General features: G+C 57.6%; 2 protein-coding genes and 1 long non-coding RNA gene across 7 annotated transcripts in view; 1 reads left to right on the forward strand and 2 right to left on the reverse strand.

Annotated features, from left to right (window-relative positions):
- Positions 1 to 574: 574 nt before the first annotated feature.
- On the reverse strand, positions 575 to 5,650 carry ABTB1 (ankyrin repeat and BTB domain containing 1). Of its 3 annotated transcripts, none has more exons than XM_081526614.1 (12): positions 5,523 to 5,650; positions 4,506 to 4,568; positions 4,307 to 4,362; positions 3,522 to 3,666; positions 3,273 to 3,432; positions 3,159 to 3,204; positions 2,769 to 2,864; positions 2,560 to 2,678; positions 2,266 to 2,361; positions 2,023 to 2,190; positions 1,400 to 1,600; positions 575 to 1,334 (listed from the first exon to the last, which is right to left on the reverse strand). In XM_081526614.1, the coding sequence occupies exons 1-12, from the start codon at positions 5,576 to 5,578 to the stop codon at positions 1,128 to 1,130; spliced, it is 1,413 nt and encodes a 470-aa protein (XP_081382740.1). In that variant the 5' UTR covers positions 5,579 to 5,650; the 3' UTR covers positions 575 to 1,127. The 3 variants fall into 3 exon arrangements, with proteins under 3 accessions (XP_081382740.1, XP_081382739.1, XP_081382738.1); XM_081526613.1 differs by having other exon boundaries at positions 2,560 to 2,695; positions 2,765 to 2,864; XM_081526612.1 differs by having other exon boundaries at positions 2,023 to 2,361.
- Positions 5,651 to 5,820: 170 nt separating this feature from the next.
- The window catches only part of PODXL2 (podocalyxin like 2), a 56,185-nt gene continuing 37,950 nt past the window's right edge, over positions 5,821 to 24,055 (reverse strand). Inside the window, exons 3-8 of one of the 3 annotated variants that reach the window (XM_081526609.1) lie at positions 18,605 to 19,320; positions 17,998 to 18,072; positions 8,890 to 9,046; positions 8,636 to 8,697; positions 6,581 to 6,760; positions 5,821 to 6,172 (exon numbers count right to left, since the gene is read on the reverse strand). In XM_081526609.1, coding sequence (XP_081382735.1) covers positions 5,960 to 6,172; positions 6,581 to 6,760; positions 8,636 to 8,697; positions 8,890 to 9,046; positions 17,998 to 18,072; positions 18,605 to 19,320 — 1,403 coding nt within the window. In that variant the 3' untranslated portion in view covers positions 5,821 to 5,959. The remainder of the gene's footprint in view (positions 6,173 to 6,580; positions 6,761 to 8,635; positions 8,698 to 8,889; positions 9,047 to 17,997; positions 18,073 to 18,604; positions 19,321 to 24,055) is intronic. The other 2 variants (XM_081526611.1, XM_081526610.1) reach the window with 2 other exon arrangements.
- On the forward strand, positions 6,039 to 7,778 carry LOC145520351 (uncharacterized). The gene is made up of 2 exons (XR_014064423.1): positions 6,039 to 7,260; positions 7,365 to 7,778. It is a non-coding gene; the product is annotated as an uncharacterized LOC145520351 (long non-coding RNA).

Genomic DNA, 24,055 nt, shown 5'->3' on the forward strand with positions numbered 1-24,055 from the left:
GGACTGGCCATACCCCATAATTGACAGGCAAGCAGCAGCTCCTATTGGGAGCTCGAGTCGTCACCCGTAGTCACAATAGGAGTTAAGAGAGCTCTGTGTCGAGGTGGAGCATCCCCACCATCGCCTACAGAGTGGCCCTCGGCTGGGGGTCCCTGGGACCCAGAGAGGACTGAGATCTAGGGTGCCTCTAGAACACCGTCCGGATCTTACCTTAATCTAGGGGCCGGCTTGAGTGGAGTGTTGCGTGTGGAGCAGTCGAATGGCGAGAGCTCCCTATTCTGGAGGTCGTCAGAGAGAGAGAGGGAAAGGGGGTAGAGCAGAGGCCTGAGGGAACGCAAAGCACCAATCAAGTCTTTGCACAAGGCTTGCACCGCTCACGAAGGCACTAGGCGTCCTGGCAGAAAAGTGAGCTTGGAGGGAGTTCACGCTCCCAGATGGGAAAAGGGAAAACAATGAGAGGGAGGGAGAATGAGAGAGTGAGAGAGAGAGATGAGTGCCTCGCCCCCTCCCAGGTTTCAGCACCGAGAATGTAGGGTATAGTTGTGGCGAGGCATAAAAGGAAAGACGACCTCAATGGAAGTAGGTTAGCTTTATTCAGGCAAGGAGGGGAGACAGTCGGCCTAACGACCAGGCTGAGCGCCGAGAGGGATCGGGGGCTCCATATTTATAGGGGGTTTGTGGAAGGTTTCTGGACAGGGGGTGATAAATCTCAGATAGATGCAACTGGCCTGGAGCATCACGGTGGGACCTAAAGTTCTGTTTTCTTTTCTCCGAAGTTAGATGATTCAGCAAGGGCCTTTCAGACTGTTGTTTTCTTTTCTAGGCCCAAAAGACTCCTTCAATTGCCACACTGACACTCTGCACAGAGCCGCCACAAAGGGGCCAAAGAAGCCAGCTCCCCCAGGGAGACATGGCAGGAGGGGCGGGGGTAGAAGGAGGGAGGCCCTCAGAGACCCTTGCCCCAGGATGTCCTGAGTGGTACCCAGCCCCAGAGCTCGGGGGGCTGGTTTATGCTGTGAGAAAGGCCTCATCCCCAGGTGAGCCTCCCGGGGCCCCCAGGCAGAGTGGAGGGAGCCTCTGCGGCCACCGGGACGCCCCAAGCTCCCTGACGGCCCCATGTGCGGTGGTCAGCAGTCCAGGCCGATTGACACCAGCAGCTCCTCCAGCACCCGCAGCCGCTGTGCAGCCTGCTCCATGGCATGGCAGGTCTGCACCAGGCTGCCCATGTGGAAGCGGATGTCATCCACCAGCGGGATGGAGTCCGTCTCCTGCCGCGCGGCCACGGCCGCGGCTTCCTCCCGCACGGCCTCCACGAAGTCCTCCTGCTGCACCAGCTGCGGACAGGCCGGATCAGGGTACGTCCTCCGCCCAGGCCCGGCCGCCCAGGGCCCACACTCACCTTCTCGATGACCCTGGCCATGTACTTGGTGCACTGGTCCTCCAGGCGCGCCAGGCCGAACAGCTTGGCCACGCGCCACACCCCCACCACACTCTCCTCGTCAAGCAGCTGGGCCAGGCTGCGGCCACACAGCTGTTTCAGGCCCGGCAGTAGGTACATGTCGGCCACGCTCAGCACGTCGTAAGCCAACTCCGGTGGCAGCTGAAGCGACAGAGGGTGAGGGAGGGACCTGGAGACTGGGACACGGGGTCCCTGGGGCTCACGGCACAGGCCGGTTCGGCCCTGAGACTGGTGCCTGCTTCTGGAGGGCAGGCCCCCACTCAGGCATCCCCTCATCCAGGAGGGGCCGTGACGGGAGCCTAGGGAGGGTGCTACCCCCACTGAGCCCTCCCAGCTGGGTGCTGTCCCTGCCTGCACTGGGCATCACCGCAGAGAAGAGAGAGAAGCCCTCCTCAGCCACTGTTTCCTGGGGTCTCTACGGTAACTGCACACACGCCGGCTGCCTTCGGGGCAGCTAGAAGGTATCCTGGGGTCCCTGGTGCGCTCTGGCTGGAAGAGCAGTCCACACGGGACCCCCACTCCCCTCGCCAGGCTCTCAGAGCCGGTCCGGACATGTGGCGCACCTCGGTGTGGTCGCTGTACACATAATACAGCACGTGCATGAAGACCTCGGGCGAGACGCTGTGCAGAGTGACGGCCGGGAGGCCGCCTGAGGCCTCCAGCTGCTCGCTCTCCTGAAAGTGGTCATCCAGCAGGGCCCGGAAGTACTCGCTGCGGCCACAGAAGAAGGCCTGCGGGAGGCTGGGCTCAGGAGGGGCTGCCCCAGGAGCAGGGCTGGGCGGGCGTCCGCAGGAGAAACCACATACCTTGTGACAGAGGAAGTTGTAACCATCCACGCGAAAGCAGACGTCAGGGCAGCTGCTGAGGCCGTCGCAAGGGAAGGGCAGCTCCCCGAGATCACCCTGGGGTGGGGGGAGGCAGCCTCAGAGCAAGCGGGAGGGAGAGCGGCCCCAGCACGGGTCTGTCCTAGCTCACTCTGGAAGGTGACCGCTGCTCCAGGGGTCGAGTTAGACACAAGACCAGACAGAGCGACAGACCGTCTCAGGAAAGGGAAGCGCCAGGCTCTGGGTTTAAACCGCAGCCCAGGGCGGGGCGCTTACCCGGAGCTCAGGGGGCAGGGCGCAGTCAGCCAGCAGGGCCAGGTCCTCCCGCAGCTGGGGGTCAGCCTGAGGGGGCTCGATGGTCAGCACCTTCACGCACACGGCCGGCTTGGAGGCCACTGCAGGGAAGAGAGCACTGCTTCAGGGGGTGGGCGGCCCGCAGGCACCCGCCTGAGCCTGGGTCCTGAGGCCGAGATGGCCTGACTCACGCTTGGCTTCCAGGCCGCTGAGCAGTCCCCACAGCTGGCACTGCCGGGCCAGGCGCTCGCAGTCGCCGACATGCTCCACGCCGACGTCCAGGCAGCCTGATGCGGGGGCAGCGCAAGGGGAGACTCGGCTGACTCGGGGACTGAGGAAGCCCTCGGCTGCCCCCGCACCCCCAGGAGGCGGGCCGTCCACCTGCCCAAGCACTGTGCTGCAAGGCCACCGCGCGAGCTCTCAGGCCTCAGGACAGACCAGAGGGCCGCAGACTGTGGCTGGAAGGGCTGACCAAGGAGGCAGCTGGACCATCCCCGCCACAGCGGATGGGCCCCACAGGGAAACGGCAGCCCCAAGGCCAAGTCTGGTGCCACAGCCCCTGCCCACCGAGCCCGGCTCACCTGTGTACAGGTACTGCAGCAACGCCCCGAAGGCCACAGGGTTGATCTGTGGGCAGAGACAGGGTCAGACACAGCCACACCACACGAGCCTCCCCCAGCACCCGCCGGACGCACCAGGGGGTGCCTGAGGACCACCACGCTCTTGCCCTTCCACTTGGTGTCGAGCATGTGGGCGAAGTAGGTGCTGCGAGCGCCCAGGACGCCACGGTGTGCCCGGAAGGACTTGCCGTGCACCACGAAGACCACATCGCTGTGGAGGCCCTGCTCCAGGAGCCTGCGGGCCGCGGGGGGCTCAGCGGTGCACCCAGAGTCCCATGCCGCGGGAGAGCCCTCCCCGCCACAGACCCCTGCAGGCCGGCTCACCGCAGCAGGAAGCTGTAGTAGAGGTCCCGCCGCCGGAAGGAGGCCGTCACCTGCCTGTAGTCCCGCAGCGCCCGGCGGATGGCGTCGCTCTGTGCGCCGTACAGGCAGCGCTCACCGTCGAAGGTGTTGGCCTCGCAGCGGGCTCCTGAGGGCGGCAGAGCTGCCGGTTGCGGCTGGGCCCCCCCCTCCAACAGACACACACGGGGCCCCAGGCCTGCCCTGCCCCAGCACCCTCCCCGCCAGGCCCTGGGCACACAGACACCTTGGAGGCCACCCTGCCCCATGTGGGGCCCCGGGGACAAACCCCAGACAGAAGCTGCGCTTCCAGGGGCAGAAGGTCATACACGGGTTAGCAAGTGAGGTCAAGGGCTCTGAAGGAAACCAAGAAGGTGAAGGGTGGCAGTGGTGCAGCTACCACAGGAGTGGCCGTGGAAGACAAGTTGCAGGGACCTGAACCAAGCGAGTGCCACGCCAACACCTGGGAAAGAGCCGTCCGAGCAGAGGGAATAGCGCTTGGAAAGGCCCTGAGGAAGAGCAGCGGAGCCGGCGGGGGCTAGCCGGGGGCGGAGGGGGCACACTTCACAGGGCAGCTCGGCCATGGCCAGGCTCTCCAGCTCCCAGGAAGCACGGCTGGGAGGCCCTGCGGGACTTCACGCCAGTCAGACTGGCCTCCCGGCCTGTGGGCAGATGCTGAGCTGGGCCCCAGAGATGGGAGTTGGGGGACGGGTTCTGAGAGCGCCCCGAGGGCGTGCAGGAATGCACCCCACCGCCCACCCTGCACTCACCGTTGGCCAGCAGGTAGAGCACCAGCTCCTCGTGTCCACAGAGGCAGGCGTAGTAGCTGAGGGGAGGCGAGCGAGGACACCGTCAGGCCTGCAGGCACCCCCGCCTGCCCCACCACCCCGCCCGCCCGTCCTCCCCCTCCACCTCCCCCCACCGCCTGTCCCCCCCCTCCACTCCCCCCCACCCCGCCCCGGCACTCACAGAGGGGTGCTGTCCCACTTGTCCCGCACGTTCACCTCCACATCTCGCTGCTCCAGCAGGTACCTGGGCAGGGGGGGAATGGGGGTCAGAGACCTGCGGGAGGGGAAGGAGGGAAGCCTCCCTCGGTGAGGGCAGGTGAGACAGAGCAGGACAGGCGCTGAAGGCCAAGGAGCCAGGACAGGATGTGGACATGGGAGCCTCTGGGCATCGGGGGCCTCAGAGCTGAAGAGGCTGAGCATCTGGGCTGACAGCGCTGGGAGGGGCTGCCCAGCTGGAGGCCTGCAGGGTCCTGGATGTGTGGAAGTGAACAGTGGACAGACTCCAGAAAGTGGCAGTCGGGCCCGGGGTAGGGAGGACCACTGAGGCTGCTCCATGCCTTGGGCACACGCCCAGGTGGGAAGAACCTCAGTGTGTTGTGAAGAGCACCAGGCTCTGAAGCTACCAACTAAGCCCCAAGTGGTACCCGACCTGGGGAGGAGCCCAGGGAGGCAGCAGGACTCGGAAGTCCGGGACCAGCACCGGGGAGGGGTCCAGGGGAGGACGGGGAAGGAAGACAGTAGGCGCCTCACCTCCCAAGCAAGCCGCACCCCCTCCGGCGCGGCCGCGGTGACGGCGACGGCAGCGCCCAGGCTCTCCGACAACCGGAGCCTGACTCCGGGCCCCAGACGTTCCCAGCACCGGTCTGTGGCTCATCAGAGTAGCCACGTCGGGGGTCCCAGGCACCCCCGAGGGTCTGACAGCCGGGCCCTTCCCTTCTCTCCACCCTCTGCTCCTCCGGGCGTCCGCGTCACAGTCCTAACCGTAAGCCTACCGGAACCCCGGGACAAATCACGCCAGCACCCGCGCCCCTGCCCGGAGGAATTCCTCGCCGCGGACGGCCCTGCTTTGGAACCCGGGCGCCGGCTGGGGACTGGGGTTCGCGGTCTGCGCCTGGGCCGGCCCCGTGCCCTACCCCACCCCCCACCGGGCGCTCCGCGGACCGCCCCCCGCCCCCTCCCGGGGACCACGCGTCCTCACCGCACTCGGCCCACGTCCCCCTTCCTGCAGCTGGAGAACAGATCGCAGGTATCCATGGCGCAGACGCCCCGACCCCGCCGAGCGACCTCGGGCGGCGGCACCCGCCGGATATAAACACGCGGCGCCCCGCCCCGCCCGCCCCGCCCGCTCCGTAGCGGCGCCTGGCGACCGGAGGACCGACGGGAGGAGGGCGAGAGGGGAGGCAGCCGCCCCGCCCGCAACCCACCCGCCCGTCCCGCCCGCTCCTTCACCCCCCGCCCAGCACAAGAACGAGTCGCGCAGGGGACGCGGGCCGGCGTGCTCTACGGACGTCTTTAATGGGGTCCCGGGGCGGCCCCGAGGGGCGTCGGGCTGGGGCGGGGACGGGGCCGAGGTGCGTCCTGAGTCAGGGGAAAGCGGGGGGGCCCTGCGCCGAGGGCTGGGCGGGGCACAGCCCCTCACAGGTGCGTGTCCTCCTCGAACACGTCCGAGTCCTCGGGGTCGCGCTTGCCCCCCATGAGCGCGCTCCAGCCCCCCGGGCCGTTGACGGCGCCGCCGCCGTTCAGGCTGGGCTGCTTCTCCTGCATCTCCGACTGGCTGTCGCTGGCCACGTCCAGCGTGGGGTTGTCGTGGCAGCCGTTCTCCACGAAGCGCAGCTCCTCGCCGTGCGACTGCGGCGGGAGGGGCCGCTGGGCGAGCGCGCCGGACCCCGCGCCCGCACCCTGGCCCTTCGCCGGCCCTGACCCCGCGGACCCTGACGACGCAAGGCCCTTGTCCGCAGCTCCCCCAGCTCTAACCCTTTACAGTGACCACTGACCCTTCCACCCAGCAGCCAAGGCCCAGCGGACACCAGAGGACCCCTCACCACCCACGCCTTCTAAAGGGGCTCCTCCTGGGTCTGTAGCCCAAAGAGGGGCTGCAGCCCACACCCCGCACCTTCAACGCCTGAGAGAGGCTGGCGCCTTCCTCTGCACAAGCGCTTCCCTGCAGTCACCCCCTCCCAGCAAGAGGACACAGCCTCAGATGCCTGACCTGCGGGCAGCCCCTGGCCCGCCCCCCGCCCGCACTGGCTGGCTCACCACGTGTTTGAGCTTGGGCAGCCGGCGCTGCCAGCAATTATAGAGCAGGCCGAGCACGATGATGACCACGCAGAGGGCGCCGATGACCACCAGCACCACAAAGAGCGTCCCGTAGTCGCTGCGCACCTGGCTGGCCCGTGCCTGGCAGCTGCTGGTGGTGGAGTAGTTCTGGATGCCAATCTGGGGGGGGAGGGGCCCGGTTCCTTAGCTGGGGCCCTGGGGTGCCAGGCTCCCCCAGGGCCTAGGGGCCTGGGGCTCAGGGATGGGGAACAGGCCTGGTACCTGTGTTGGGAGAGGGCCCTGCCTGAGCCTACTGCCCTTGCCGGAGGACCCCAGCCTCCTCTAGCAGGCTCGCCGTGGCTCTGACCCGACTGTGGTTGACGTCTGGCCCCACGCCCACGTGGGGGTGCCCAATCCCCAGAGGCCGCCCATCAACTGGCTGTCACAGACCACACTGCCCCACCCACATGGGCACAGACAGGGCAGCTGTGGGCCTCTGCCCTTTCTCCACTGCACACCTGCCCCACCATGCTCCTGGAACTCAGCTCCCACCTTGGGGTGGATGTCCATGTCCTGGGCTGCCTCCCAGCCTCCTCTTCCCACCAGAACGGTCACCAGTGTCATTGACTTGCCCAGCACCCCCACACCATGGGCTGTCTTGGGCCCAGGGAGCAGAGAAGGTGAGGTGCCGTCCCCAAATGACAGGTGCTGGGGTGGGCGGGGAGGGGTGCCTGCTGCCTGCTGGCAGCAGAGCAGAGACCTGGGGGGCTGCTTTCTGCTGCAGGCCTCCTTTCCAAGGCCGGGAATCAGCTCTTCTTCCTGTGAATGACCTGTGCATTTCCAGTGCTTTTCCACTTTTTAAGTTATCAAGACTCAGTTTTTCCTGCTGGATTCACCACCAATGCACATGCTAAACCTGCCCACTTGTATGCTTCCAAAGACCCAGCCCAGGGGCTTTCCTGGTGGTCCAGTGGCTAAGACTCAGCGCTCCCAATGCAGGAGGCCCGGGTTCCAGCCCTGGTCAGGGAACTGGACCCACGTCAGGCCACAGCTCTAGATCCTGCATGCGGTCACCAACCTCGGAGATCACAAGTGCCATCACTAAGACCCAGTGCGGCCAAACAAACAACAAATGCATATTTTAAAAAGTACTCTTTGCTAAAACAACAATAAAGCCCCAGCGTGCCTTTCAGCCAAATCCATCTGAATGAACTGTCTGGTAAAGCCAGAAGACCCAGGCCCCTAGGAGGGAAGAGGCAGGAGGGCCTGTACACAAGGTGGAGCCCAGCAGCCCGCTCTGCCATGAACTCCACACCTCACAGCCAGCCCCGCCCCCAGGTCTCATGGGACGTCTGGGGCAGAGCCCGGCCGAGCCTGGGGTGGGGGCATCGCCTCTCTGCTCTCATCTAAACGGGCACCAGTGGGACTCAACAGGGCTTCTTCCCTGCTCACAGCCCTGGGTGGCGCTGAGGCTGAGCGAGAAGCAAGTCTGGCCCTCAGCACTCCGTGCGCTTATCGAGAAGCCCCACCACGACGGTGCCTCCCTGCCCCCCCACTTCCCAGCCTGGTACGCGGCAGATAAGGAGGGGGACCCACAGCTGTGCCGTGGACACTGCAAGCCCTTGGGCGCGAAGAGGACTGATACGGGCCTGGATTCCAGCGAGTGGACAGGGCCTGGAGGACATGGGCTGTCCTCCAGGGGGGAGGTGAGCAAAGGTGCATCTGGAGGGGGGATCAGCCAGCCTGTCCCCTCAGCCCAGGTCCCCAGGAGCGCGTGGTGACCCTCCTGAGCCTCTCAAACGTGTGGTGTCCCCTTGCCTACCAGGCTCTGCAGGATTCCTGGAGCAGGCACGGTGCTGCTCCACTGCTCACCCAGGGAACACCACCCCCCCCCAGGCCCCCGAGGCCCCCTCCGCTCCGCGCCCTCTCCCTCCGTGGCTTGGGTCCGCACCCACTGTCTCACGTGGCTCACCAGGTGGCTGCGGGTGGCTCCGAGCCCCTCAAGGGCAGGGTCAGGCCACGCCCCGCCACGCCCCCACCACCCAGCGCTCTTACCTCCTCCAGGCTCCTGCGGATGTCGCCCAGCACGGATAGGACGTCTTGCGTGGGCACCACCCCTGTGGAAAGGGCACCGTCAGCAGAGCCGTGGCCACGAGGCACTCAGCCCTGACCCTCAGACCCCAGCCTGTGCCCCCAGGGGACCACTGTGGCCCCCACAGCCCCTCCCCCCACGCACCACACAGGCCTGCGGCACCCCCGGCCGGGTCTGCCCTCCTCTCTCCATGACCCACGTGGAAGGCCCCGCTCACCCTGCTCGCCCACCAGCGCCATCAGCAGGTGCTGCTCCTTCTCGCTGGGCTTGCTCAGGGAGATGCGCCAGGTGCCATGGCGGCCGCGGCCGAGGCGGGGCAGCGCGCCCTCCACCAGGGCCAGGAGCTGCAGCCCCCGGTGCCGCCGGAACGCCTCCTGAGGGCGCAGAGGAGTCTCACTCGCTGGGGGTGGCGCCCCGAGCCCTACTTATAGGCCAGGCCCCTCGCACCTGGGAAAGGCTGTGGGGGCCGCCCAGAGGGGCTGCTCGGGGAGCCCCGGGGACCACGGGGGACAGCAGGGGCGCAAGACCCAAGTCTACCTAGTCCTTCCCTGGCCTCTCGCCCCAAGGAGGGCGAGCACGGGGCCTGCCCAGGGCTCCTCACAGGCGAGGTAGGGAACAGACGCACCCACACAGGGCTGGAGGGTCCACGCGCGCCACGTGACGGAGAGCCGGGACGAGCTGGAAGAGGGGGGCAGGTGGCCGCCCCAGCCTGGCCCTCGCCTGTCACTGCAGGCACAGGGCCCAAAGGCAGGGAGTCAGGGAGGACGTTCATGTCCTCGCGAGCTGCAGCATGAGCAGGAGGACTAGCAGAGGGGCGACAGTGCTAGGGCCCTGGCTGGGGGTGGGGGCAAGGAGACTTCCTTCCCATCTGACACTCCTGTCCTGCTTAGGTTTCCTTCCCCTTGTGCACAGGGAATTACACAACTTAAAAACAAGCAGCGGGCACCAAACAGGAACTCAGCATGCGCAGGAGACCTCGCTTCTGGCTCCCAGCCGGTCACTGTCCCCATGTCGCCTCCCGGGAAGAGACCCTCCCCAGGCCTGGCGGTGCTCCCCAACAGCCTCTCCCCTCTGGGACACGGGCAGTTGCCGCCCCCAGCTCCTGCGTCTCTCGAGCACCCGGCCTCGGAGCTGCCACCAGTGTGGGCCCCGACCCTCCTGACTTTCTTTCTGCTGGAGCCCAATCTAAGGGGTGAGGCTGTCACACCCGCAAAATGACAAGCTTCCTGCTGCCACTGCATGTCCAGGAGCAGCTCCCACCAGCCTCAGACTTGCAGCCTCACAGGAGCCGGTTCAGCTCCGCACCCACAAGAGGTTGGTGCCTGGAGATGCCTGAGTGAGCCAGAGGGAAGCCCCAGTCCCTGAAAAGGCTGCTACCGTCGGTGTGTGTGCACACGTGCTCGTGTGCGTATGTGCACGGGGCCCGAGCAGGGCACGTCCTGGGCCCCCTCGTGTGTGAGGGCTGCACACCACCTGGTGTGCAATGAGGCTGCACACCACCTGAGCACATCTCACATGTTCAGGGTCCACATGTCCGGCCGGCTCAAGACCTAAACCCACAGTGTCATCTCCGAGGAGGGCCTGATGCCTCGATCTAATTTCATACCATGTATTCTGTAAATGGGAACTGAGGGAAAAGCACTGGCTTTGGAATCATGTGTGGGTTCAAATCTCGGTTCTGCCACTTATCAGCTCTGTGACATTTAGCAAAATACTGTTCCTCTCTGAGCTTCGGTTTCCCATCTGAGAATGTGGGCACTGGACCGAAAACCATGGGCTTACTGTGAAGGTTAAAAGTACTTTTTCAACCACAGGTGCAGGGACAACTGGATGTCCCAACAGAAAAGAAAACCACATCTGGACTCATACTTCATACCCATACCAAAGTCCACTTCAGGTGCATTTTACATGGAACGCTTCCAGAAGAAAGCATGGCCTTGGAATGGGCAAAGATTTCTAAGTTCAGTTCAGTTCAGTCGCTCAGTCGTGTCCGACTCTCTGCGACCCCATGAATTGCAGCACGCCAGGCCTCTCTGTCCATCACCAACTCCCGGAGTCTACCCAAACCCATGTTCATCGAGTCGGTGATGCCATCCAACCATCTCATCCTCTGTCGTCCCCTTCTCCTCCCGCCCCCAATCATACCCAGCATCAGGGTCTTTTCCAATGAGTCAACCCTTCGCATGAGGTGGCCAAAGTATTGGAGCTTCAGCTTCAACTTCAGACCTTCCAATGAACACCCAGATTGATCTCTTTTAGGATGGATTGATTGGATCTCCTTGCAGTCCAAGAAACTCTCAAGAGTCTTCTCCAACACCACAGTTCAAAAGCATCAATTCTGCGGCGCTCAGCTTTCTTCACCATCCAACTCTCACATCCACACATGACCACTGGAAAAACCATAGTCTTGACTAGATGGACTTTTGTTGGCAAAGTAATGTCTCTGCTTTTAAACATGCTATCTAGGTTGGCCATAACCTTCCTTCCAAGGAGTAAGCGTCTTTTAATTTCATGGCTGCAGTCACCATCAGCAGTGATTCTGGAGCCCAAAAAAGTAAAGTCTGACACTGTTTCCACTGTTTCCCCATCTATTTCCCATGAAGTGATGGGACCAGATGCCATGATCTTAGTTTTCTGAACGTTGAGCTTTAAGCCAACTTTTCCACTCTCCTCCTTCACCTTCATCAAGAGGCTCTTTAGTTCTTCTTCACTTTCTGCCATAAGGGTGGTGTCATCCACATATCTGAGGTTATTGATATTTCTCCCGGCAATCTTGATTCCAGCTTGTGTTTCTTCCAGCCCAGCATTTCTCATGATGTACTCTGCATATAAGTTAAATAAGCAGGGTGACAATATACAGCCTTGACGTACTCCTTTTCCTATTTGGAACCAGTCTGTTGTTCCATGTCCAGTTCTAACTGTTGCTTCCTGACCTGCATACAGGTTTCTCAAGAGACAGGTCAGATGGTCTGGTATTCCCATCTCTTTCAGAATTTTCCACAGTTTATTGTGATCCACACAGTCAAAGGCTTTGGCATAGTCAATAAAGCAGAAATAGATGTTTTTCTGGAACTCTCTTGCTTTTTCGATGATCCAGCGGATATTGGCAATTTGATCTCTGGTTCCTCTGCCTTTTCTAAAACCAGCTTGAACATCTGGAAGTTCACGGTTCACGTATTGCTGAAGCCTGGCTTGGAGAATTTTGAGCATTACTTTACTAGCATGTGAGATGAGTGCAATTGTGCGGTAGTTTGAGCATTCTTTGGCATTGCCTTTCTTTGGGATTGGAACGAAGACTGACCTCTTCCAGTCCTGTGGCCACTGCTGAGTTTTCCAAATTTGCTGGCATATCGAGTGCCGCACTTTCACAGCATCACCTTTGAGGATTTGAAATAGCTCAACTGGAATTCCATCACCTCCACTAGCTTTGTTTGTAGTGATGCTTTCTAAGGCCCACTTGACTTCACATTCCAGGATGTCTGGCTCTAGGTGAGTGATCACACCATCGTGATTATCTGGGTCGTGAAGATCTTTTTTGTACAGTTCTTCTGTGTATTCTTGCCACCTCTTCTTAATATCTTCTGCTTCTGTTAGGTCCATACCATTTCTGTCCTTTATCGAGCCTATCTTTGCGTGAAATGTTCCCTTGGTATCTCTAATTTTCTTGAAGAGGTCTCTAGTCTTTCCCAATCTGTTGTTTTCCTCTATTTGTTTGCACTGATCGCTGAGGAAGGCTTTCTTATCTCTCCTTGCTATTCTTTGGAACTCTGCATTCAGATGAGAATATCTTTCCTTTTCTCCTTTGCTTTTCGCTTCTCTTCTCTTCCCAGCTATCTGTAAGCCCTCCTCAGACAGCCATTTTGCTTTTTTGCATTTCTTTTCCATGGGGATTTTCTTGATCCCTGTCTCCTGTACAATGTCACGAGCCTCTGTCCATAGTTCATCAGGCATTCTGTCTATCAGGTCTAGTCCCTTAAATCTATTTGTCACTTCCACTGTATACTCATAAGGGATTTGATCTAGGTCATACCTGAATGGTCTAGTGGTTTTCCCTAGTTTCTTCAATTTAAGTCTGAATTTGGCAATAAACAGTTCATGATCTGAGCCACAGTCTGCTCCCGGTCTTGTTTTTGCTGACTGTATAGAGCTTCTCCATCTTTGGCTGCAAAGAATATAATCAATCTGATTTCGGTGTTGACCATCTGGTGATGTCCACGTGTAGAGTCTTCTCTTGTGTTGTTGGAATAGGGTGTTTGCTATTACCAGTGCGTTCTCGTGGCAAAACTCTATTAGCCTTTGCCCTGCTTCATTCTGTACTCCAAGGCCAAACCTGCCTGTTACGCCAGGTGTTTCTTGACTTCCTACTTTTGCATTCCAGTCCCCTATAATGAAAAGGACATCTTTTTTGGGTGTTAGTTCTAGAAGGTCTTGTAGGTCTTCATAGAATCGTTCAACTTCAGCTTCTTCGGCGTTACTGGTCGGGGCATAGACTTGGATTACCGTGATATTGTATGGTTTCTAAACTGGACCCAAAACTACTAACCATGAAGGAAAAAAATTGGTAAGTTGGACTATTTCATGGCGAAGTTAAAAAAAATGGACTTCCACTTATCAGAGGGTTCAATTAAGAGGGTGAAAAGGCAACCCACAGAGTAGGTGTTCACGCCATATACACAGAACGGGGGTTTCATATCCACGAATGTAAATGATTTACAGACATCAATAAATGAAGTCAGCTAGCCCGGTCGCTAAGTGAGCAAAAGATCTGATGAGGCACTTTCCAGAAAAGAGGCTCAAACACGTATGACAAGTTATTCAATCTCATTGATCATCAGAGAAATGCAAAGTAAACCACAAAGTGCGGCCAGCACACCACACACGCTGCAAAATGGTTAAGCTGGAAGCAATGCTGACAGTCAGCATCCCAGAGCGCCAGGAGCTGCCACGGAGGAACGAACTGCTGGGTCACCGTGGCTGCTGGACAGCACCCAGCCAAGGAGACCCACGGCGCCACCCGTCAGAATGTGCCCAGTGCCCACCCGCCAACGTGCAGACCCCAGAACCTCCAGAGCAACAGACCCACAACAGCCTGGAAATGAAGCTCCTCAAAGGCCTGTCACCAGTCAGAGCGATAAAGACAGAAGGAGCAAGAACGCACGGCAACGCGTGTGAGGACACAGAAGGCTCCCGGAAGCAGGGTGCTGACGCACAAGAGGCCAGAACAGAATACCACACACTCGAAGAGTGCACTTCTGTCACGTTCAGAAGCTGCAGGATCAACTCATGCCGTTACAAGTCCACACGGAGGTTCCCTGAGGAACAGTCTGGAAGGCAGTGCAGGCCTCAGGGCCGGGCTGCTCTCTCTGACCTGACAGCTGCCCTCCCCGGCTCTCCTGCTACAGCGTGAGGCATGAGGACGCCCCCAAGCACAGACGCGGGTGTGCCCTGTCTTCCCTGCCAAGCCCTCCCTGGGCAGGGGACCCTCCCCAAGGGCCACAGCAGCATTCCAGCTACTGCCCAGGCCCTGCGCTGACACACAACTCCCGCGGTGACGGGGCAACGGGAAATGGTGCGGCTGCTCCACGAAACTGTATGGCAGCTCCTCCAAAAGTTACAAATAAAATCACCAGGTGATCTGCAAACCCCACTTCTGCGTGTGTACCAACACAATTCAAAGCAGAGTCTGGAAGAGGTATTTGTACACCAAGTTCACAGCAGCATTTTCCACAAGAGCAAAAACATGTCTATCAACAAATGAACAGATAAACAAACTGTGGTCCTTCCACACACATGAGTACTGCTCAGCCTTAAAGGGGAAGGCAGTTCTGACATCTGCGACAACTGGTATAAATCTTGAGGACACGCTGCTCGGTGAAACAAGCAAGCCACAGCAAACACAAATCACCCGCGACCCACTAACATGAAGGACCCGAGCAGCCAGCTTCACAGAGACGGGAAGCAGAAGGGTGGCTAAGAGGGCGGGGGAGACGGAGCTGTTAATGGGGATGGTTTCAGTTTTGCAAGATGGAAAAGTCCTGGAGCTCTGCTCCACAATAATGTGAACGTACTTGACAACGTACACTCAAAAATGATCAAGATGGTAAATTTTATGCTAGGTTTTTTTACCACAATAAAATCCCACCATAATAATGACTAATTAGGTAGATGTCAAACATATCAATAACCTCAGATATGCAGATGATACCACGCTTTTGGTAGAAAGCGAAGAGGAACTGAGGAGTCTCTTGATGAGAGTGAAAGAGGAGAGTGAAAAAGCTGGCTTAAAACTCAACATTCAGAAAACTAAGATCACGGCATCTGGTCCCATCACTTCATGGCAAATAGATGTGGAAACAGTGGCTGACTTTATTTTTTGGGGCTCCAAAATCACTGTAGATGGTGACTGCAGCCATAAAATAACTCCTTGGAAGGAAAGTTATGACCAACCTAGACAGCATATTAAACAGCAGAGACATTATGTTGCCAACAAAGGTCCATCTAGTCAAAGCTATGGTTTTCCCAGTAGTCATGTATGGATGTGAGAGTTGGACCATAAAGAAGGCTGAGCCCCAAAGAATGGATGTTTTTGAACTGTGGTGTTGAAGAAGACTCTTGAGAGTCCCTTGGACTGCAAGGAGATCCAGCCAGTCCATCCTAAAGGAGATCAGTCCTGAATATTCACTGGAGGGACTGATGTTGAAGCTGAAACTCCAATACTTTGGCAACCTGATACGAAGAGCTGACTCATTGGAAAAGACCCTGATGCTGGGAAAGATGGAAAGCAGGAGAAGGGGACGACAGAGGATGAAATGGTTGGATGGCATCATCGACTTGATGGACATGAATTTGAGCAGGCTCAGGGAGTTGGTGATGGACAGGGAGGCCTGGTATGCTGCAGTCCATGGGGTCGCAAAGTGTCAGAAATGACAGCAACTGAACTGAACAAACATTAAGTGAGAATAACAAAGCAGATAAAACCAGAGAAAACAGAAAGAAAGCATTTTAATTTCTTTGTGTTGTCTGGGAAGAAAAAGTGACATTAACTTTAGACTCCATTATCCAAGTATGCACACCCCAAATTCCAGGGTCTCAAGGCCCCACACTGTGTCTCCAAGCACCACGTGTCCATAACCAGCAAGAAGGCTCCTTGGAGAATGCCAGTTCTGGGTCGGAGGAAGAGAACATACAAGAAGAGCCTGCAACATCCCGCTACACAGAAAGCAATGACACCAGGGGCCTCCCTGGTGGTCGAGTGGTGAAGACTCCACCTTCCAGTGCAGGGGACATGTTGAGCCCCGGTTGGGGGAACTAAGATCCTACATACTGCATAGCAGCTAAGCCTCTGCACAACTCCTGAGCCCTTGTGCTCTGGAGCCCATGCTCCACAGCGCGAGAGTCCTTGCCCCACAACAACAGGCCTGCGTGATACAAGGCTACAGCTGAGACCTGACACAGTCAAATAAATAAATAAAATAAAAAGGAAAGCAGGGAAACTATCAAACATTAATAGACTGGTCAAAAGGACTCAGAAGCCAACTCAAAGAGGCTTTCACTGGCCAAATAGGGGTGCAGACAAAGCGGGCTGCCCACCACTCAGTTCCACAAGGATCAAGTCACTGGCCACTGGCGTCACTGACATACAAGAACCCTCTGCAAGGAAAGCAGGATGAAGCATGCTGTGTTCTGGATACATGGGCCCCTGGAGAGGTAACATGTATACTAAGGAAGAACGTTGTTGGCCCCAGATTCCCACTCTGTCCCACAACAGCAAAGCACTAAAATCATGAACTGCAAGATCCTTGAGGCCAGTGGCAGCCTTCCCCTGAGACCCTGGCTGCAAGCAGCCCCTTCACCAAAATTCACATGCATCCCAGCTCGATGTCCACCACTCCGAGCAGCTCCTCGGGGCCTCTGAGACACTGCCTCCCCGGCCCCTGTGCTCAGACACCAAATAAACTTAACCCACAGCCCTCGCGTTAAGCATTTTATCCAGTTAGCAGAGTGAGCATACATGAGATTAACAACTGCCCTGGGTTAAAGCACACCCATGATGTCGAAATCTACCCGTTTATAAAGATGCTGGGAAGAAGTGAGTATCTCACTGGTCACTCCACGTTAAATGTGCGCACGTACTCTCACTACCCTACCCCAAGTCCACTGAAGAAGAATGAAGGTTGTTTTTTAAGGTCTGAAACCACAAAGACAAAGCTACACCAAAACAACAGAGGAGACGAGAGCCACACGCTTGGGCACCGGAAGTGGATGGTGGGTCGGTTTCCCAATTCAGCAAGCCCAGAGAGCTGGTCCTGAGGCAGCCTGGGCAGAGCCGAGACGCAGTCACACCGACGCATCCACTCCCCAAGCGCTCAGGGTGCACAGCGCTGGTGAGCTCCAAGGGAGGATGGGAGGGGAGGACGGGAGGGGAGGACGGGAGCTCCAGGGGAGGAGGGGAGGGGAGGATGGGAGGCTCCAGGGGAGGACGGGAGGGGAGGATAGGAGGGGAGGACGGGAGGGGAGGACGGAAGGGGAGGACGGGAGCTCCAGGGGAGGACGGGAGGGGAGGACCGGCGCTCCAGTGAGCTCCAGGACAATGCTGGACAAGACAACTCTCCGAGTCTGCTTGAGAAGCACTGCATCCCTAGGCGGCCCCCGTCCGCTCCCCACTCAACACTGTAGAGCTGACAAACATCCCTTCTCCCTGCACTAGACTGAAAGTTCATCTTCAGTGATGGTAAAACACAGGGTCTCTGACCCTGAGGACAGCAGACCCAACTGTGGGAGAGGCTCACGCCGCAAATGAGCGCAGTGAATGAACTTCCCGTCAGGCACGCCTGTCCTGACACAGACACACAGCCCTCTCGCACCTGCTCCAGAACACTGGTGATCAGCCCCATACCCTCCAGTAGGACAGAAGTTCCTCTTTCCAAGATCCTAATCACCCAGGAAGAAGGACCTAAAGACACCGACATAAGACATTCTCAGACATTCTCAGACATAAGACATTCTCATAAACAGCCCAGCCAGACCACCCTCCGGAGAAGCTCAGTGAAGCCCACCAGCAGGCTGCACCGGCCCTCCTGAGAACAGCTCCAAACTAACGCCAGCAGACACCCGAGAGAGGACGTGTATGGAAAACTGACCAAAACCACACACAGGAAAGGCAACCTGCAGACACAACACTGTCCACAAAATCACAAACAGAGGGGGCAAGCGCAGAGCCCTGGGGATTTAAAACCAGAGAGCCCTCTCTTCTCGGGCATTGGTGGGAGCAGCTCGTCCCCCTGCAGCCCCCACAGGGCCCGGCTGCCCGCCCACCGGCACTCACACAGTCTACATTCTCGGTCATGTTCAGGATGACGTAGTTCTTCCCGGCCAGGTTGCTCCAGTCTTTGCAGATCACCTGTGCAGTGAAACAGAAGGGCATCTGGAGGGAGCCTGAATGGAAACCCCTGGACACGTAAGGAGGGCGAGGCTGGGTGTGGCTGTGACACTGGCGGGGCAGACCAGCTGCGTCACCTCGACGACTGACAGCCCCCGGCCTGGCCCAAGTTCACAACCTGCTCTCTCTCGGGGACAGGAGGCGCCGGCCCAGAGGCTCCAGGGCAGAGGCAACTGGAATGCTCTAAATGGCGAACAGCACACCTGTGGGCGGACACCCGGGCTGACTGCCCAGGACCATCCCTTTCCTTCTGGGGCCGGGCGTGGGCCGGGCTGGGGGGGAGGGGGCTGGCAGGAGTGCGCCCCCAGCAGCTGTGACAAGCAGGGGGACCCTGAACAGGGGGGATAAGGGGGCGCCACACCTCCACAAGTCAGTGTGGAGAGGACACCGCTGCTGGGCCGTGAGCAGTGCCCCTGAAGTCTGCTGCCCGCCCTCCCCAACCCACTGCCCACCCCTGCCCACTGCCCACCCCTGCCCCACACCATCACTTTACCTGTGTGGAGTCCCAGGGCCTTCTGGATGGAGCCCCCCGGGCCTGCCCTTCCTGGGGCTCCTGCCTGAGGTCATCTCGCCCCCGAGTCACAGAAGAAGGTGTCAGCTCTGTGCCTCCAGGGGCCAGCGGGAGAAAGGCCGAGGCTCTGGGCTGCAGGGAGTCTCTGCTGGGGCCTTCAGCCCCGCTGGGAGCCGCCGTCTGAGGGAAGGAGGCAGGGGACGGCCCCGCACCCGGCCGGCCAGCCAAGCCCACGGCTGCAGCAGCGGCCTCCTCAGGCTCCGGAGGGGCCTCAGACTCACTGCTGTGCCCCACGGCCGGCAGCACCGTGGGCCCTGCCCCTCGGCCGGCTGTGTCCTGACCCCTCAGGGTCACCGGGCTTACGCTGACCCTGGGTGGGGACAGGCCGGACTCCATGCTGCTGCCTGCCTCCCCCCCAGAGGCTGCCTGGTCCCCTGACTCCTCAGGCCTGTGCTCAGGGAGCCCCGGGGCCAGGCTGCTGCCCATCGGTGGGAAGCCAGGGGCCTGCCTTCGGGTGTCGTCCTGAGGTCTGGTCACCGGCAGCAGCTGCTCCTCCTCCTCCTCTCCGGGGGCCACGTGCCAAGGTGGCCCCACCAGGTTCACCCCGGGCAGCGGGGAGGGGAGACTCGGTGTCTCTTGACTCTGGCCCGTGTTGTCCGTGGGACCCGCCTTCTCAGTCAGGTCCGGAAAAACATAATCTGTGGAGAGAGGGAGATTTCATTCACAAGCTTCATCATTCATGGATTTGCTGAGCAGATGATAAAAACAACCAGGAGAGCCTCGGGGGGGATGGTCAGGAGGTCGGTGGACAGTGGGTCACGTGGGAAAGGAGTGGGAAACAGGCTGGACTGGAGGGGGCAGGGCTGGGGGACAAGCCCCAGGCTGGCCCTCACTTCCTCCATGGGAGCCACATGGCACGAACCTGCCAGTGTATCAAGCCCCACAGACCCGGGGTGGCGGGCTGTCTGCGCCCCACCCCAGGCAGCCGGCTCTCCACATCTCTCTCGCTGCTCCTCTGGGCTCTGTCCTGAAAATCCATCACGACCCTTCACCCCTTTCCTAATGGGCTGGGGTGAAGGTCTTCCAGGTCAGTCTGAGGACCCTCTCAGCGCAGGTGATGACCACCGTCCCTGACCGGTGCTCCTGCTCTGAACTGAAAGATGCTGGGGAGCAGAGGGAGGAGGCTGAGCCCTGGCATCTGGCGCCTTCCCGTGCTCTCAGCGCCACCGTTGGCGGGAAGGAGCGCTTCCTCGCCCGCCAGCCCCAGAGAACGGAGGCCTCCTGGAGACTGGGATGTCTGTCTTCTCAAGGATAAGTGAAAAGCACAGGCCAGTTTGTTTGGAAACTCATTCACAGTGTCCGAGTCGACATCCAGGTGGCAACAGGTACTGGTGGCCCCACTTTGTTTCAGAATAATACCCGTCACCGACACCGAGACGCCAACTCAACACCTCAACTCATCTAAGTGAAGAAAGAAATTTTATGGAAGCTAAAAGTAATAATAATAAACATCAAAGTTCTGAAACACCGTAAAACCGGGGCTGGGAAAGGTCGACGGGGGTGACTGAGCTGCTCGGTCTCCTCCTCCTCCCAAATTTCTGACAAAAGGGAGAATTGTTTTACACCATCAAAATAAAAGTCTAAAAAACATAGATAAATTTCTGGTAACATGGAAAGCAGATGAGCTCAGAGAATCAGATAACCTCTCAACCAGAATAAAGAGGAAAAGTCAGCAGCGGAAGAGGGAAGTTCTTATCATCAGAATCAAGGAGAGAGTAGTACTGTGGGCTTAGTGAGGACAGAGAACACAAAACTCAGGGAACAGAAGATCATGTTTCAAATTATCGTTAGCATCTCAGAAAGATAAAAACACTGCGTCCCTAAAGTAAGAACGGGGTAACAAGAAAATCAGGTAGTCTTTTAAAAAGACAAGGTCTTGGATTTATTTGCAGGGTAGCAATGGAAAAACAGATATAGAGAACAGACTTATGGACATGAGGAGAGGGGAGGAGAGGGTGAGATGTATGGCGAGAGTAACGTGGAAACTTACATTACCATATGGAAACTAGATAGCCAAAGGGAATTTGTTGTAGGTCTCAGGGAACTCAAACAGGGGCTCTGTATCATCCTAGAGGGATGAGATGGGGAGGGAGATGGGAGGGAGCTTCAAAAGGGAGGGGACGTATGTATACCTATGGCTGATTCATGCTGAGGTTTGACAGAAAACAACAAAATTGTGTAAAACAATTATCCTTCAATTAAAATATAAATTAATTAAAAGAAAAGTTCTTGGAAACTAAAAGTCATTTCAATGTATGTGAAATTTCGATAGACCAGCTTGAAGAAAAGTCAAAGAAAAGTCATCAGAGCAAAAGCACAAGGAAAAATGAGCTAAGAGATAGAGGCAGTCAGTGTGGGTGGCATCTAGTTAATGTCATCTTCAACAAGACAGAAAGATCCCAAGTCCAGGCCACACAGAAGGAACACTCAGGCTGGGAGGACGTGAACAGGGAACAATGGCAGGCTCACACTAGCCTCACTCTCAGGACACGTCAGCTCTCAGAGAACGAACGGGCTACCTACAAAGGAACAAGGAACAGACTATCATCAAACCATCATCAAGCTTCTAACCAACAACACTAGACTGCAAGAAGGAAAAGTGTGCTCAAAATTCTGAGGGAAGCTTATTTTGAACTTGGAATTTTATACCCAACCAAACTATCATTTAAATGTGATTACAAAATAAAGACGTTTTCATATACACAGTTTTAAAGGTTTTACTATCGACAGATTCAGAGAGAATTACAGAAAGAAAAAAGTTCTCCAAGAAATCCAAAAAGAAGACACAGGAAATCAACTACGAGAAATGTCATGAAAATAAATCTCAGGACATAAGCTATACAGCAGGCCTAGAGAGCAAGCATTCAAATGAGAACAAAGATCCAGAGGGCTCTAAGAATTACTATTTTCATAAGAAAATTTTTGATTTTTTTAGAAGGTGAATGATCACTGAAAGCCCACTATAAGGTTTAATGAGTAAGTAAAACCCTCCACCCGCCCCGCTTTGTTAACTACACTCTCTGGAGCGGCAGAGACTCAGTAGCTTAAGGTTTACCCCTGCGCACTATGTAGGAAGCTGACCTGCTCCCGGGGCAGAGCAGCCAGGGTGAGGCCTGCGGGTGGGGCGGTACCCAGAGCACAGCAAGGAGACCCACAGCAAGTAAGACTGAGCAGTCCAGCACCCCCTTTATAAACACTGAGAACAGTCAAGATTCACAGGACACAGGAGGAAAGCCAGGCTCAGGAAGGAGCGTGACTGTGAGACAGCAAAGCAACTGTCCTCCGAGAGAAAGGTGAATCCAGTCAACAAACGAGCTCTTGGAAGGAGTGATCATTAACATCCTCAGAGACAAAAAGACAGCTACCTCTGTAAAACCAGGATGTGTGCGTGCTAAGTCACCTCAGTCATGTCCAACTCTGTAACCCTATGGACTACAGCTCGCCAGGCTCCTCTGTCCTTGGGAATTCTCCAGGCAAGAATACTGGAGTGGGTTGCCATGCATTCCTACAGGGGATCTTTCCGACCCAGGGATCAAACCCAGGTCTCTTATATCTCCTGCACTGGCAAGAGGTTCTTTACCACTAGCACCACCTGGGAAGCCCCAAATCAAGGAGAGAAGAATAGAACTGTTTTACTTCAGTCTAAGTAAAAATTTTATAACTGACCTGTTTAAAACTAAAATGCAACATAAAAACATGATTGAAATGGGCTGGTTGACCACTTGGCAGGAATCTACACAACAGAATGTCAGGTGGGTGCCTGGGCATAAAACATATAAAACCGCTTCCAATTGTGAGATCTCATTTCTAACCAGACAGCAAAGCACAAGAATTAGATGAAGGAGGGGATCAAAGACAGGAGAGAGTCAGGGGCTTGTCACAGTGGTTCAGGAGAGACGGAGCTGACGGTAGTGGAGACGATGAGAGAGGACTGGACGTAAGAGGCGGCCCAGGGCAGGGCGGCTGGCCCACAGGAGGATCGGCACTGTGGGAGGAGGGGCTGACTGTGGGGGAAGCCACGCCATTAACAGAAACGGTGACATCAGAGGAAAAGGGAGCTGGAAACAGCCAGCAGCGCGGATAGGGCCTGACAGGGGAAGGTCAGAGCGGCACGGCCCTGCAGAGTCCCACTGGGCAGTGTCCCCAAGGAGAGGCCTGAGCTGACACATCCTCTACTGCCCAACACTGGCACGCTTGTCCAAGTAACGGTGGGGCCCTCGGCTGCCCTGGGCTTCAGTTTTTCCTGTGACAAGAGAGGATGCCGAGACCTAGGATTTCTAAGGTTCTTTCTAGCCTGGAGAGTCTAAGCTTTGGAGAGAATTTTGATGAATGTGTCTTACACCGGCAGCATTAAAAACAACTCTACTGTCCAAAGCAAGAAAGATACAGGATTCACCAGGTTTCAAGCTACCGTGGACAAGCAGGGTGATCTTCTCCACTCTGCGTCGCCAGCACCTGACACGAAGCCCGCAGAGTGGACAGCAGCGCAGCTTGCCTGCTGAGCTCCTGGTGCCCACCCCCACCTCCCACACCCAGGAAGCCCCACAGGGGGATCAGACCTCCAAGCACGATGCAGGCCCCTCTGCAAGTCACGTCAGCTCCTCCCCTCTCTCCCTAAAGGTCTCACTTTCAGACCATCAATCCTGACTCATCATTTCTGGACTTCTTTCTCAGTGAGTTGACTGTTTCTGAAGACTCTACCTACTTCCTCAACACAAAAGGCTCCCCAGACTGACATTTCCCACCAAGCCTTCAGCCTCTGCCAGCCCCTCTCCGGTGACTCGACGAATCACCGACGCTCACCTGTCCTTGGCATCAGCAGAATTCTCTCTTCCTCCTTCTTTACCACCTCTCGGCATCCAAAATCATTCCTTCCCCTTTCACTGTGTGACTTCATCTCCACCGAGTATGAACTGGATGCCGTGGACGCGGTGCTTAACCGCCACACGCCTCCTTTCCCTTCTCTGTAAACTAGGAACAGTACGCAGCACGCAGGCCTGTGGTCTGGACTCAGACAGGTGGCCCTGGGCACCACTGACAGCACAAACACTGCGCGACTGTGGGTCTTCCATGACCACCATCAAAGGAATGATCACACTGTTCACTTCACAACAGGGAAGCAGCAGCATCGTGGACGTGTGCTCCCCAGGACGAGGAGACTGTAAGCACTTGAGTGACGGGTCAGAATGCAGGACGGAGGGCCGGGAGGCACAGGGCCGAGTGTACTGACAAGACTGCGTGTGACCTGAACTAGGGAAGTGCCTCTCACACCAGAAATGAGGATGAATGGGAGGCCCACCAGGGGTACAGACTCCAGACCAGAGATAAGACAGGCGGTGACACATGAGCAGCTGGGGGGACAGGCCCTGGTGG

The sequence above is a fragment of the Giraffa tippelskirchi genome, chromosome 9 (genome assembly GCF_054371585.1).
Source record: "Giraffa tippelskirchi isolate mGirTip1 chromosome 9, T2T-mGirTip1v1.2.pri, whole genome shotgun sequence".
Taxonomy (NCBI): Eukaryota; Metazoa; Chordata; class Mammalia; order Artiodactyla; family Giraffidae; genus Giraffa; species Giraffa tippelskirchi.